This window comes from Filicampus tigris, chromosome 9 (assembly GCF_054856515.1).
Source record: "Filicampus tigris isolate MCC_2025a chromosome 9, RoL_Ftig_1.0, whole genome shotgun sequence".
NCBI classification, from domain to species: domain Eukaryota; kingdom Metazoa; phylum Chordata; class Actinopteri; order Syngnathiformes; family Syngnathidae; genus Filicampus; species Filicampus tigris.
This window is the reverse complement of record NC_141225.1, coordinates 12,599,258-12,613,377: the sequence shown is the minus strand read 5'-3', so window position 1 is coordinate 12,613,377 and position 14,120 is coordinate 12,599,258. Positions and strand designations below refer to the sequence as shown.

General features: G+C 42.1%; 2 protein-coding genes across 7 annotated transcripts; both read right to left on the bottom strand.

Moving 5' to 3' along the window:
* Positions 1–231: 231 nt before the first annotated feature.
* On the bottom strand, positions 232–2,142 carry apof (apolipoprotein F). Its single transcript, XM_086041051.1, has 2 exons — positions 1,998–2,142; positions 232–1,799 (listed from the first exon to the last, which is right to left on the bottom strand). The coding sequence occupies exon 2, from the start codon at positions 1,787–1,789 to the stop codon at positions 539–541; it is 1,251 nt and encodes a 416-aa protein (XP_085897177.1). The 5' UTR covers positions 1,790–1,799; positions 1,998–2,142; the 3' UTR covers positions 232–538.
* Positions 2,093–12,762, bottom strand: c1galt1lb (core 1 synthase, glycoprotein-N-acetylgalactosamine 3-beta-galactosyltransferase 1, like b). 6 transcript variants are annotated; one of them, XM_086041054.1, is made up of 5 exons: positions 12,282–12,762; positions 11,902–12,168; positions 8,976–9,640; positions 6,191–6,513; positions 2,093–2,239 (listed from the first exon to the last, which is right to left on the bottom strand). In XM_086041054.1, the coding sequence occupies exons 2-4, from the start codon at positions 12,134–12,136 to the stop codon at positions 6,220–6,222; spliced, it is 1,194 nt and encodes a 397-aa protein (XP_085897180.1). In that variant the 5' UTR covers positions 12,137–12,168; positions 12,282–12,762; the 3' UTR covers positions 2,093–2,239; positions 6,191–6,219. The 6 variants fall into 6 exon arrangements, with proteins under 6 accessions (XP_085897180.1, XP_085897184.1, XP_085897178.1 ...); XM_086041058.1 differs by lacking the exon at positions 2,093–2,239 and having other exon boundaries at positions 3,354–6,513; positions 11,902–12,025; positions 12,099–12,168; positions 12,282–12,369; XM_086041052.1 differs by lacking the exon at positions 2,093–2,239 and having other exon boundaries at positions 3,354–6,513; positions 12,282–12,761.
* Positions 12,763–14,120: the final 1,358 nt, after the last annotated feature.

Sequence of the window (14,120 nt, the reverse complement as noted above, 5' to 3'; positions counted from 1 at the left end):
CAAAAGCAGTTTGGAGGGGGAGCGAAGCACCAAAATTCCGCCCATTCGTAGCGGCTAAAACTAACCTTTTTCCCCCTTTGCCTTGCGGCAGCCAATCAACATCGGGGAGTACTACCTCACACACAGCGCAAAATGAAGGTAAAGATTATCTTTGTGGTTTGTGGACATCCCGAGCTATAGGACACGGCCAGCTACCACTACAAGAAAAAAGAGACCAGGCTTGGAGAACCGTGAGCGAGGAGCTTGTAAAACCTGTTTTTACTTTTAGTTTTTTACAGCTGTTGAACTTTACCAAGATGGCAATATTGTTTGCATTAGTTTTAGCAGTTTCGGTAGGATATGGCTCTCGAGGAACTGGAGTTCTCTACCCCTGCTATAAAGAGTACTAAAAAAAAACATTGTACAGTGGAAAGCAGGTTAATGTTCTATAAAGAGTACTAAACAACATTGTACAGTGGAAATCAGGTTAAGACGACATTAAAAGAGAATGTAATAATGAGGACATCACAGTGATGATGATTGTTGTGGCTCATTTAGATTACGGTACAGTAAAGACACCCTCCTCCCATCTGGATTGGTTGACCAACACATCGTCTTCATGCTTCAAGGAGCCAAGTAGATACTTGACCCCAGCCTTGACGCCTGTCTTGAGACCGGCCCCGAGAGCGTAACCAGCCACGCCGGCGGTTCCGCCCGTGGCAACCATGAGGGCATCCGTGCCGAGGTCCACGGCAGTGAGCACGGCTCTTTCTTTGGCCGTTTCGGAGCAGTTGACCGATGCGTAATAAACAGCTGTGCCCAAGTTGTAGAGGGTGCTCACTGCAGGGATCCACTCCATCACTTGGTATACGCGCTCCTCATTTCGGTTGATGCATGTCCTCTGGAGCCCACGTCGCAGCCGTCGAACAGAGTCGTTGGTGGATGAAAGCTCTGCGCTACACTGATGAATCCAACAGTCAGTGGCTTGAGAGGGTAGGATGCGACTGCCTTTCTTGAACACCACCTGATATCGTCCAGGGAGCCCACCGCTTGTGACCCCAGCACACATGACCCCCATCCTTTCACAGGTGTCCATAGCCTCTTCCAGCACAACATTAGTGTCCTGGACAACTACGCCAAGCAGCACGGTTCCGTTAATCCGGGTCCAACTGTCGCAGTTTTGCCTCATCTTCGCTCGTCCTAAACCCTTTCCCACCGTGGCCAACTGCTGAATGTTGAACATGACAGCATCCAGGTGGCGCTCTGCTTGCTCACTCGCCGTGGATGTTTTATGTTCAGATGGTGACTTTGTCCTCTGGATCAGGTCTTCCACTTCAAGGAGTAGTTCGTTGGTGTTGGCCAGCCCGAGCAGACCATACAGCTTGACCACAAGGGTATGCGCCTCCTGTGGGCAGCCAGCCACCACCAGAACCGGCACCAAAGACAGACCCAAAAGCCCCCGAGGGAACCTGGAGGATAAAGGGTCATCAAGACCACTGGCCGACAGCAGCTCTCCACAGCTTATATTCCTCTCAATGTGGAGATTTGAAATCTTCCCTTGTAGCTTTGCCTTGAGGATAGATACCATGCGTTTGGCTGAATTTAGGCTCTTTTCTGCAGGTCTAAGCATTGATTCAGAATCAGGCTTTTCTGGAATAGGTAGACCAAACTGTGGCTGTGTTATGGGATTTATTTTGCCTGTTACTCGAGCTCCAAGAATGCCACTCGGAGAAGGCTGCACCTTGCAGAATGCTTGTTCATTTAGCAAGAGCAGGGCCACAATCAGCCACTTCAACTTGGAGGCCATCATTCCGCTGATACTAAAGTAAAGAAACAAAACACACAGTCAACTTCCTCTGAAATATGCCTCGGCAGATATGGGACCAAGTTATTGGGAATATCCTATAAAGACAAAAAAAATAAAAATAGTGCAAATATAGTTGCAGGAAAATAACGCAATTACCAGTAGTCCTACTAAGTTTAAGCAAGTTCTGTTGCAATTGCTAGAGTTTACCTACCTTAGATAATAGAAGCAGAGTCCACGCGGTTAGACTAGAGTAAGTCTGAGAAGACTGCTGACTGTAGGATTCTTCTATTTGTCCGCTCCACGGGTTTGCCTCAAATTCCAAGCAAACCTTTCCCGAGCCACCAATGAGAATCCCATCCTTTACAGGACATCCCATAGACTCCTCCTTTGGCCTCATCTGTCTTTTCAGTTCGCTCTTCTCTTTGGCTCCATTGCTCACAAGGGAGATGAGGCCTGGAATATTGATTCACGTGGGGAAAAGTCCATGTGTTACTAAGGCGGTTTTGTTTGTCTGCCCTGCTTGCCTCTCATCCCCTCACCAGGTTTTGTTTTTGACCCAAATACTTGAAAGCACTCTCCCCTCGTGCCGCTAGCTAATTTATCTCCCGCAGTCCGAAAGGGAAGTGAAGCAAATGGAGGCTAACTGAGGTGAAGGTCCTCAAATTGGCTTACTTACTCAAAATTACTACTATTACTAAAACGTAATTTGAGCCTGAGAGGGTTAACCTGTATGAGCACTATTAGATGTTGTGATCCTAAAATATTTAAGTACAATAATTTGTGCTTTTGAGTCACTGCCAAGATCCACCGGTACTTATTTTACACCGTCTTCCAATGACCGTGAATAACAATGCACTCAATGTCTAATACCGTTAATTATATTTTGATTAAAACTAAAACAGAAAAAAAAAGAAAGTTAAGAAACGTAATGACTTCAGTACTAATTGCCGGGTGTCAGAATTTTGCAGTTCCAATCGCATTCAATGAAAGTAGGTTTGTCAGCAAGAATATTGTCAATACCTTCTCCAAACACCCCATTTGGGTGACTTTAGCTTAACTTTGGTTAATTCAAACATTGGCCATGAAGGCAAAGGGTACTGTGGATATTGTGTTTTGAACTTGAACGCAACCAGCATCTCTGAATGGATTGTGATCAATTTGAGGATGCACTATATTTTATACATACACACACATATACAGTAGTCACTTTCCAGGAGACCCCAAAAATGGAAAGTTTGTTCAACTATTAGCATTGTATCGTGAAAGAGAGCAAGCCATTTTCAGCACTTTAGATTGGTCAATGATGTGTAAAAATAACACCCACGCATGTGGACTGACCAATAGTATAGATTTTTGAAAACATTTTAAATTCACCAAAATGTGACTTACGAGGTTTTGGCCTGACGCCAGCAATATGCAGTACACATTATGTATACATATACATACACATCTATATATACACGCACACACCTACTGTATAGGTGTGTTTGTGCAACCTTCAATGTCAATGCACATGATCTTACTTTTTTTTTGTATTTGCAATCAAAGAAAACAGTCATAAAATATGTACAGTCAAATACACTTTATTTATAGTGATTAAAGTACCAGTCGCTGCAAATAGCCTGACCACACACTCACCTTAAAAAAATACTCAATTCCAAAAATCAATACTATCATAAATACACAGCAAACATAATTACAGTACTGTACACCTTTCCCTTAAGAGCTATTTTAATGTTATCAGGAGCGGATTGTCACGAAAACCAAATTAATTTTGATGGTAACATAATCTGAAATGCTTGTATCTGTAAAGAACTGGCTAGGGAAGGTGCAGGTACTTAATACAATTTGATAAGCGATAGACAAATTATATAGATTACGATTACATAGGACGCTGATGAGGAAAATACAAACTGCTGATGACAAGCTGCACACTTGCAGTCGTACATGTAAATAAACACCCTCTAATCGCTGCCTCTAATTGTTCAGATGGTCTGGCTGTTCATGTTCTTATCAGTGTTGAGTTTGCTTTCGCAAAAATGAACTTTACAAACGTTTCTGCGTAAAATGAACACAGAACACCTCTAAGACTCTTGAAAACCACCATGACCAAAAAAATGGTTATGCTCTGTCCACGCCACGCACAGAAATCTAAAGTGAATAATTTGTGTGTTTTTGGACAAAATGAAGCTGTATGGGTACAGCTGCTAAAGGCATTTGAATAGTTAACCACACATGTTCAATTTCAGTGAGAAAAGTAGCTAAGTTAGTGGCTAGAATACATTCAAGGGGTTCTTTTGGAAAAATACGTGACGCATTATAACATTTCATTTTTAAAAAACAGTATCTGCCACGCCACAATATTTAAGAATGAGCATCTTCGGTTTGACTTGAAATTGCACAAGCTACAAAGAAAAAAACAGTAAGTGTCAACCACATTACTCGAAATATCCATAACATTGCAGAAAAAACATGTCGTCTTTATTGAAATGCTCACAAAGTGAAGTCGAGCACCGGCATGCAAAGGCCGTGCTCAACATTGGAAGGCTTGAGTCCATTCACCATACCCCTCGATATGACGTCACAGCGCAAATTAACAACAAACCACTGCGGGAGAATCAACGGAAATGTGACGCGTGCTTAGTCCAAGTTAGTCCTTTTTCCACAGGTTGTGCAAGCCAAAGCGTTTGACATAGCTGGTTTAGTTGAGGCCTCCTTTCTTTGGAAGAACGCACCAATGGAAAGCTTTGTTTAACCTCCGGGGACGGATCAACATCCGGAAAGTGTGCAGTCGACCGAGAACGTTCCGTTTTCTTCATCTGCTCAGACAAACAAACCTTCAGATGTTGTCCATGATTGTGTGGACTGGAAGAAGGTTTGACAGAACTCAGCAAGCATAGTGCAACTGGGGCTCTTATAATACTGTTCATCAATTACCGGTCGTCGATATTTGATCGTTAGAAATGTGTCTGTATAATGTACTTTTTCTTAACCGTTTGAAATGTACTGAACATTTTATCTTTTTTTTTTTTTTTTTTTTTTTTTTAAAGCGTCCTAGTAGTCTTTTACCCTTTCTGCAGGACAAATTTCCTTTTGGAACAGGGTAGACTGAAATGAACTGAACAGAGTTTAAAGGAATACTGGAAAGGTAGTGAAGGATTGTGCTCCACACTCATGTATGCTGCCTGTTGTGTTCAACGAAATTATTTGATGCTACTATCTCATGTGGCTCTGAGGATGCCCTCAAAACTGTGGCAAAATTCAGTTCGGCGCAAATGGCAATTAAATCTCGGATCTTCCGTTACTGCTTGATGCACTAGTTTTGCTGGATAATTTGTTATCTAAAACGGCTGTTTAAAAAAAATAAAATAAATAAAAAATAGAATACGTACTTCCAACAATGTGAATGCTAAAGAGAGATGAAGTTTGGTATGAGCCAAGACTCAATTAGAAAACATCTATCTGTCACAACAGTATAAATTTGGGGTCGCCAATCCTTTTGAAACTGAAAGCTACTTTTTGGGTAATGCCAACAAGGCACCAGTTTGATACACACTTCTGAAATGATAAGTTGGTCTAAATACCGTAGCTTTTAAAATATTAACAATGAATGATAAGCTAAGTGAAGACACTTCCGTTCCTTATACCAACGATAAACGACTTCACAATGCCGGAAATGGATGAACATTAATATGCAACACTATTTGTGTTTTGAAATGATCACTTCTACAACAAATCCCACCATTGGTCAGCTATTTTTAAAACAGGACCGGGCGTTAATCACTCCTGGGTGCTACGTGGTACCTGCGGGCAACATGTTGGTGACCCCTGATTTCAACGTACACCACAGTGCGGTGGAAAGGGCTTGGAAGCTGGATAAGCTTCCATTTTCTGCTGTTGGGACTGTCCAGCTTCCATATTCAAAAATCAGTCATCTGTTTCATTTGCCACACTTCCGCTCTGTATGTTTGAATGTGAAACTTTAGCTTTGCGATTCTTTGCTCAAGAAAATGCATCCAAAGGCCCATCCCCTAAGCAGAACTCTTTGAGAGCCGAATGGAGTAAAAGTCATAATGAAGTGTTTGAACAAGGGCTGGTCATTCACTTGCTGTTGTTTGGTTAGTTCAAGGAGTGTAGCAGTGACGATAACAAATGTAAGGATGACTGAGTTTGCCATCTTAAGTAATGTTTTGAACAATGGCACAACTCCAGCTGGTATACATGGATAGAAAAGGTCATTTTTTTCAAATTTCAAAAAAGAATGCAGCAGATTTCGTCTGCACTGAAATAACTTGACAAACTAGAAAAATGTTGATGGTGAGGCTGATCTTTAAGATTAGTCTCACATTTAAGGTTATTTTCCCCATGTGTCATTAAAATATGAGCCAACAGATTCTTCATTACCGGTAATCGTTTTTCACACCCACGCGATCCTACTGTTGTTTGACATCCGAAGGCTGGTATTCGTCTGGTCTCTTTTCACTATTTACACCTTCTTTTTGTTTCTTTTCCTGGGAATCATTTTTGTTCTCTTTGTCAGCAACGTCAACAGCAGTGGCATCCTTGGAGTTTGACCGCTTGTAGGTGTAGCCGAGCGGGGTGGGGGGCTGGTAACGGTATTTGTAGCCAAAGGCACGCAGGTGATAGGCATAGTACTCCAACAAATACATGTTGCTGTCGTGCACATAGTGGAAGGACACAGACAGATCCGAGCAGCAGTTTGGACCCTGCGGAGGAACAATTATAAATAATAGTGTGGTTACGCAACTGACAGTGCAAATAGACCCACAACATCCGCTCGTATTCTTACCAGTTAATTACCACGGCTAATCAATCAATCAGCTTGATTAAGCTACTTGGACAAATCATGGTTGCTGGAGCCATTACATTTACATTATTTAATTTAAGGACCGATCCCAATCGGGCTCTTCCAGTCCATTTATCTCTACACAAAATGGCGGGATTATTTACAAGGCCATTAATCCATACCAATACTTGATTTCAATGTGGACTCATCAGCTAATGCCTAGCTAATTTAGCTATAGCTAGAGCCAAATTATTCTTTTTTTCGCAAAATATATATATATATTTTCTTCTTTTCATCTTTTAGTGGTGACTTCAAGCAGCAAGCCTGTTAGGTCAGCCACTTAACTCCCTAAACTGTTGACTCAAAATTCAATAGTGGCATTTTGCAAATGCTTGCCAATTTTGCACATCCCTTTTTGACAGTACATTGTTCAGTACTATGGCACTATTTGTACCCTTACGTTTTGTAAATACTCTCTAAATGTTCTTTTTGTTATAGTTGCTTGTTAACGCAATACTAGTTTGGCTCAGACGACAGGGCCAATAAAGGTAATACTACGTAAAGTGGAAGTCAACGCAAACATATTTTTTTCAAGAATATGTCTTATGAAAGCCCACTAGTTGAAACAGGGCATTCTGATAAATATTGCGTTTGTGCAGTAAGTGTTAATCCGCTTGTTTTCAGCCATCTCTGGGGGCGGCCATTTTGTCTTCTGTCGACTGAAAATGACATCACAACTGCTCACAACAACCGATCACGGCTCAGATTCAGAGAACAGGTCAGCCGTGAGTGGTCGTTGTAAGCAGTTGTGGTGTCATTTTCAGTCGACAGAAGACAAAATGGCCACCCCCAGAGATGGCTAAAAACGGGTGGATTTTGTTGCTTAACTCATATTTCACAAACACAATATTAATCAGAATGCTGTGTTTCAACTAGTGGGCCTGCTGGGAACATATTCTTGAAAAAAATATGCTTGGGTTGACTTCCGCTTTAAGGGCAGGGAGGAAGCCAGCAGCCTGGCCTGTCATCTCTGTGGTTTTGCGCACAAAACATTCTGAGCTAGTTAGGGGAAGGTTAGCAACACTGTATAATATAATATAATATAAGATAATATAAAATAATATGGGCGGCACGGTGGTCGACTGGTTAGCACGTCCGCCTCACAGTTCAGAGGTCGTGGGTTCGATCCCGGCTCCGGCCACCCTGTGTGGAGTTTGCATGTTCTCCCCGTGCCTGCGTGGGTTTCCTCCGGGTACTCCGGTTTCCTCCCACATTCCAAAAACATGCATGGTAAGTTGATTGGACTCTCTAAATTGCCCCTAGGTGTGATTGTGAGTGCGGATGTTTGTCTCTGTGTGCCCTGCGATTGGCTGGCAACCAATTCAGGGTGTCCCCCGCCTACTGCCCAAAGACAGCTGGGATAGGCTCCAGCACGCCCGCGACCCTTGTGAGGATAAGCGGTATGGATAATGAATGAATGAATGAATAAAATAATATAAAATGAAGCAACTATTTGTGTTGACCATTCGGAAGCTCTAAAATTCTCATTGGCTTCATTTTTACTGTACATTATCAGGCTTTCCGTGTTTGCCTACTGTTCACACAGGCTAATACAACAGAAGCCTCATACAAAGGCACACATTTATCCATCCATCTATATACGTAGTGCTTTGTCCTCATGAGGGTTGCGGGCGTTTCTGGAGCCTAACCCAGCTGCCATCGGGCAGTAGGCGGGGGACACCCCGAACTAGTTGCCGGCCAATCGCATTTAAAAAAAGAAAAAGACAGGCAGGCATTGATGCTTAAACAAGAGTGCTTTGAATTGTTTCATTTTCCATCAGGGAAAAGCGTGCCGTTGGATTGACGAGCAGATAAAATGTTTACAAAAATGTAAGACTAACATTATAGCGACACTGTGACCCAGAAGTGCTTGCACTGGATTTTTTTTTTTTTTTTTTTTTTTTTTGAGGCCGCACTCCTGACCTGAGCCTGGCATAAACCCCATTGGACTGAGAAGTCAATACAAAAGGAAGAATCAAGTTCTTTCTGCAACTTTGGAAAGAGGAGCATCGGAACACAACAGAACAGACCTTGTTTTCATTTGTACTTGGTGTTCATTGGATTTGATGACAGCACACTGATGGTATTAATGTGCAAATAAAGTCAAAGTGAATCTAGCACCTGTCTGAAAACAGCTCTCCTGTTCAAGGAGCTGAGTGAAACAAACATGCGCTTTCGCTCACTAAAAGTTGGAAAACTCTGATTTAGAGCATTCTAACTGTAAGACGTTGGATTGGACACATTTGATGTCCAATCAATGACAGTTCTCAGGTGACTCTCGTCAAGAAATTATGCAAGAGAAGAAAAAAATCCTTTACTTGCCATTGAGATGGGGTAGTAGCAGTAGCTCCAATACCAGAAGCTCTTCGGGAACTCGGCCGTGAGGTGCTGCTCAGGGATGAAGGGGTGAAAAGTCTCCCGTTGGAAAGTGTCTCTGGAGTCTCCTGCCTGCACCCCAACTTTCTCCAGGCACTGGCCCAATGCAAGGTCCTCCACTGAGCTGGTGTGAGTGCACACTTTGTTCTCAAATCCTTGTACAAATCGTCGCAGAGCCTCTTTGCTCAGCACGTAGCCCGCACCGCCGCTCATGTAGCCCTGCTTGATGTAGGGCTTGAATCTTCGACCGTAATAAATGGCCTCGTCCTTGGTGTGGTTGGCAAGAACCCACCGAAGGTTGTCCACTATGACATACGTGTCGTCATCTGCTTTGAGGAACCAGTCGGCGTCATTGATGTAATGCTTGTGGACGTAATGTAAGGCTCGGATGGTTTTCCAGTAAAGCTGGTCACGGCCCTCTGTTGTGTCCATACCCACAGCCGGGAAGTCGGGATCGCTTTTAGAGCTCACAAAGACGATAATGTTGCAGTGCCGACTCCACGTATATTTCACATGGTGAGCCTTCGTGTACAGGTTGGTCGGTGTAGTCATCACCCAGCAAAGAACACGCACGTTTTTATACAGGTCATCCGCCATTCTGCTATCCTCATCTGAAAAAAAGAACCAAAGACCATCACGTGTCCCCTATGTGATACAATAAAGCCAACTACAGTTGAAACCAAAACGTTACATACACTACCGTGTATAAAATCAGAGACTTTTCTTCAGACAAATGCTTTTTCAAGTAAAAAGAAAAATCTTTTACCTTGCCGACAGCTTCGTCACACAAGGAAGCGGTGACGGCTCTGGCTGGAGCTAAAACTATCAGCAAGGCAAGAAATGTTTCTCGTACTCTCTTTAAAACCAACTGTCTGAAGAAAAGAAGCTTAAACCTTTTAATGACAAGATTTTTTTGACGTTTTTTTTTCTTCTTCATTACAATTCGATCACGCCACTGTGCATTGGTGTACCGAGCATATTGTAGCTCAGCTGCCAGCGTGACTGTGGTCAGGCCAGTCTGCAGTTGTTACAAGGTCCAACTTCAAAATGAAAGCTTAATAAAGGCTTTGACGTACACGTACAGCAGTGGTGTCCAAAATAGGGCCTGGGGGCCATTTGTAGGCTGTTGTTCATTTTTTGGTGGTCCATGGCATACTAAAAATAACTCTTCACATGGCCCGCAATGCTAAAAAACAAAAAGGGGTGTGGGAGTGGGCAGCGTTAGAAGTGTTGGTGTCGAAAAAGTGGAAGACTAGACGACTAAAACAACTACGACTAATGGAAATATACTACTACTACTACTACTACCACTAGGAATAATAATACACTTTTCTAGATATGCAAAGACACAAATGTACAGCTAAAATAGGAAGAAAACCTCTCTTCATAACATTGTGGAAAATCAAGATGACTCACCAAAAAAAAAAATGTTTACTCCACTTTCTGCTTAGTGTGATGGTCCGATTATCATCCATTATATTATATTATCATATATTACATTTTATTATATTATTCAAATATCACATTAATATGATCCTTAAGTATGATCAGTTTACTACAGATTGCTCTCGTTTTGGTTCTGAATGTGGAGATGGGATTCAGCTGCTACTTTTCGCCCTCACAAGTATGGACACCCCTGATGTACAACATTATTTGTTAGGCTTTTATTTCGAAGTTGGACCTCGCCGCGCATTGCTGGCGCAGTTCCGAAATGTGTAATAAGAGCAATGCCACATGAGAGACTCCCCCGCAAATACAACACCCGTGGGGCGAACGCAGAGGGGCTGCAGCACAGCATCTCAGTCTCGCTGAAGCAGCAGCTTCCATGGCCCATCAAATGTCTTCACGTAAACGCGGTTAAAATGACGTGTCTACACAAATTGACATAAATCTCCAATCACTCTGCAAATGAACATTCACTCCCCGCCCCTCAAAAAAATGTCTTCACGTCCAGAATTTTTTTCTATATTTTGAAAGAGTGCGAACATAGTCAATACATGAGGAGAATAGCATTGTACACCTGACATTTCATTTTGACTTCAGGAAGGCTAGCTGGGCCTGTCCGAGACTGTGGACAGGCCAGACACATAAGCCCTAACCCTGAGAACCTGGACACTTAAACAATAAAACAAACTTAGATGTAGCGCTATGAAGCATGGATGACTCTGCGGATACGATGAAGTAGATACTTAGACCTAATTTGTCCAAGTTAATCTGGGATTGTGTTGATCCGTATCACCGATATACTGTTCAACCCTATGAGCTGGGTCACGGAATGAATTAGGATCCTAAATTAAATGGTACCACTGTATTGCGTGTGCCTTGGTTAAATATTAAGTTGGGAAACACTGAGCAGGTTTTGCAGGTTGGTAACAAATGTTATAATCCACCCTTGTGGTTGTGAATGTGACAATGTACAAATACCGCAATATAAGTGAGAAATAATAACTCGGCAACGTGCCTTTTGGAATAAGTCCACATACGCATCTTAAGGTTACCGTTAGAGGTGAGTAGTAACAAACTACATTTACTCCCTTAAAATTGAGTAACTTTTTGGATAAATTGGATTTGTGAGAGTAGTTTTAATGCAATTTACTTCATTGAGCTATCTTCCGCTTTTTTTGTATCTATTATTGCTTGCACAATCTATTTGTTTTCATTCATCAGAGACTCTGACACAATATAACTTTCAATTTATTTTGTTTCACCAAGTAAGGCAATTGCGAACATCGGCAACCTGTAGGCCATTTAGGGTTCAATGTCTTGACCGAGGAAGTCCCCACACCCCAAACTAACAGTGCTCTTCCTTAAGGACAATTTTTGGCTACTCTACCTACCTCTGCTTACTGTTGATGTGAAAAGGCACATTTACCTGGATGATGAGGGTGTTTGAGATTGAAGAGGGCAGACCTCTCTTTCTTCCACCTGCTGTCTTCTTCTTCCTCCTCCTCTTCATGGTGATTATGGTCGTGGTGTTCAACCAATTTTTGGATCGGCTGCACAGAGAGATTCTTGTCGATGCCCACTTGCCGTAGAAACAGGTAGAACATGAAGAATCCCACCACGAACCCCATAGAGAATGATATTCTGGACGCCGCGGACTTCATGCTGGGCCAGGTGTGTCGCCGTCAGCCAAGAGCTTGAGGGAAATCACACAAGTCAGCCGAAGGCCTCGAAAACAAAACTTATACGCCGACGTCAGATGGAGTTTGTCAACTCCCTTTTCTGAAAGGTGTGGTTTATTGTACTTACTAGGCACACGTATCGTAGACACCATAGCAGCCGTTACCTTCACAACCACAGAATATATCGACCGCCCGGAAAACAGACAGTTCATTACATCCCAGGTTGCAGAGTGGTTATTTCTTAGCCTAGCGAGCCACGTTAAAAATGTCACTCGACAGTAACCAAGAGAGGAAGGAGTACGAGCGAATTATCGCCAACAAATTATACAGGTGGGCTTAACAGGATCACGAGGACAATTTAACACTTTGCTCGAAAGCGTGACAGTCGGTGTTAGCTAACCGGTTAGCATTAAAAGCGACAGAAGTTCACCCAAACGTGGCAGTCTCGCAGAGCAGATGTTAGTCAAGCGCCCCAGCCCAATATAATGCTAAGCCAAAGTTGCTGTAAAAGTAAACCGAAGAGAAACAAGAGATGCCACACTTGGCTACAGAAAACTAGAAGCGGTCAGGGAAAATATTTCCGTTTAGTACGTGACGTCATTGAGACCCGCCCACTTGGGAGACCATTTTGCCCCCCCCACCTTCTCGACGTCATTCGGCAGCAAATCACGTTTTAAAAACTCAAAAGCAAGGAGAAAAAACGAAAGAAAAAACTAACTTAAGAACTTTATCGACGCAGAGACATAAAAACTGAGATATCTTGATTTCATCGAAAAATTGCATCGATGCAACAAATACATGTTACAGTTAGATTATTGCACAATAAATGAGAGTTGTGCATAATGTAAAACAACAAAGAATAGAGTAAATAATAAAAATGATGGTCGTTTACCTTTTAATTGCTGTCCTCATGGCTTTTTGCCCTCTTTGATTCATATTACGGTCATATTCTTTGGCGGGATCAACCAAACGCATCCGCTTTTCATACTTTTGTATTTTCTCTTGCTTTGTATGTATGGACAAAAAAAAATATTTTCTCCTTTTTTTCTTTTCATCGTTTCTAATTCACGTAAAACTATGGGAACACCTCATGGCTCGAGGGGCGAATGACGAGGACGCTGCATAGACATATCTATCATATACTGTATAGGTCTACACACCACGGACAATTAAGATGTCCTTTCAGCTCGTAGGACACTCAGGAGGACCCCACTGCTCACATAGATGCATTAAAAAGCCAGGCTGAGGTTTGCTAACACTTGCTTGGAGAAGGCAAAATCCGGACTTCTGGAGTCATGAACAGATATGAGAATTTTAACTGCTACCATTTCTTGTGACTGGTGGGTCATTCCCTGACAGAAGCACAGGGGCAACATTTGGGCCATGACGTCATATTCCTTTGAACACATTTGCGTCTCTAATGCAGTGTTGTGAAAAGGCTTTCAAAGCAAACTGTCAAACAGAGAAATGACATCTTGTCTAGTTCGTAAAACTGTCCTTAAATTCCTTCTACATTTCTCTTCATTAATCATGACAAAAGTTAAAACGGACAGGGTTTGAAAAGGCCTTCTTATCTTAAATCGCAGATTCCATTTGCACAAAACGGCTATGTTTTACTTAAGTAAAACATAGTGAAGTGAAGAATAGACGCTCCTTATATTGAACAACAAGCAACAATGTTTATATGATAATTAAGCAGTTTGGTTTGCATACTTTATTTGAAAAGTGCTACAAACATTGATTGATTCCAAAGATAATCAGTTAATAGCTTTTCATGTTGTCAAATATGTGTAAGGTAGGACACACAGGAGGATTGTTGACTGTGATGATTTTACATTGGCATGTAGCAATGTGTATCTTGTCTGTGGGATGTGGTGAGACTGAAAAAAAAACAAAACTAGAATGTAGATCTACTTTTGTCAAAAGGCTCGAAGTTCAGATTGGTTAATGTTACACACCAAATGAT

Excerpts from the sequence above, each read along its gene's own strand:
- apof (XM_086041051.1), bottom strand. The coding sequence starts at position 1,789 with ATGATGGCCTCCAAGTTGAAGTGGCTGATTGTGGCCCTGCTCTTGCTA.
- c1galt1lb (XM_086041054.1), bottom strand. The coding sequence starts at position 12,136 with ATGAAGTCCGCGGCGTCCAGAATATCATTCTCTATGGGGTTCGTGGTG. Across the intron at positions 9,641-11,901 it reads CAAACACCCTCATCATCCAG|ATGAGGATAGCAGAATGGCG; the intron begins GTAAATGTGCCT and ends TCTTTTTTTCAG. Across the intron at positions 6,514-8,975 it reads GCTACTACCCCATCTCAATG|GGTCCAAACTGCTGCTCGGA; the intron begins GCAAGTAAAGGA and ends GTTCCTCCGCAG.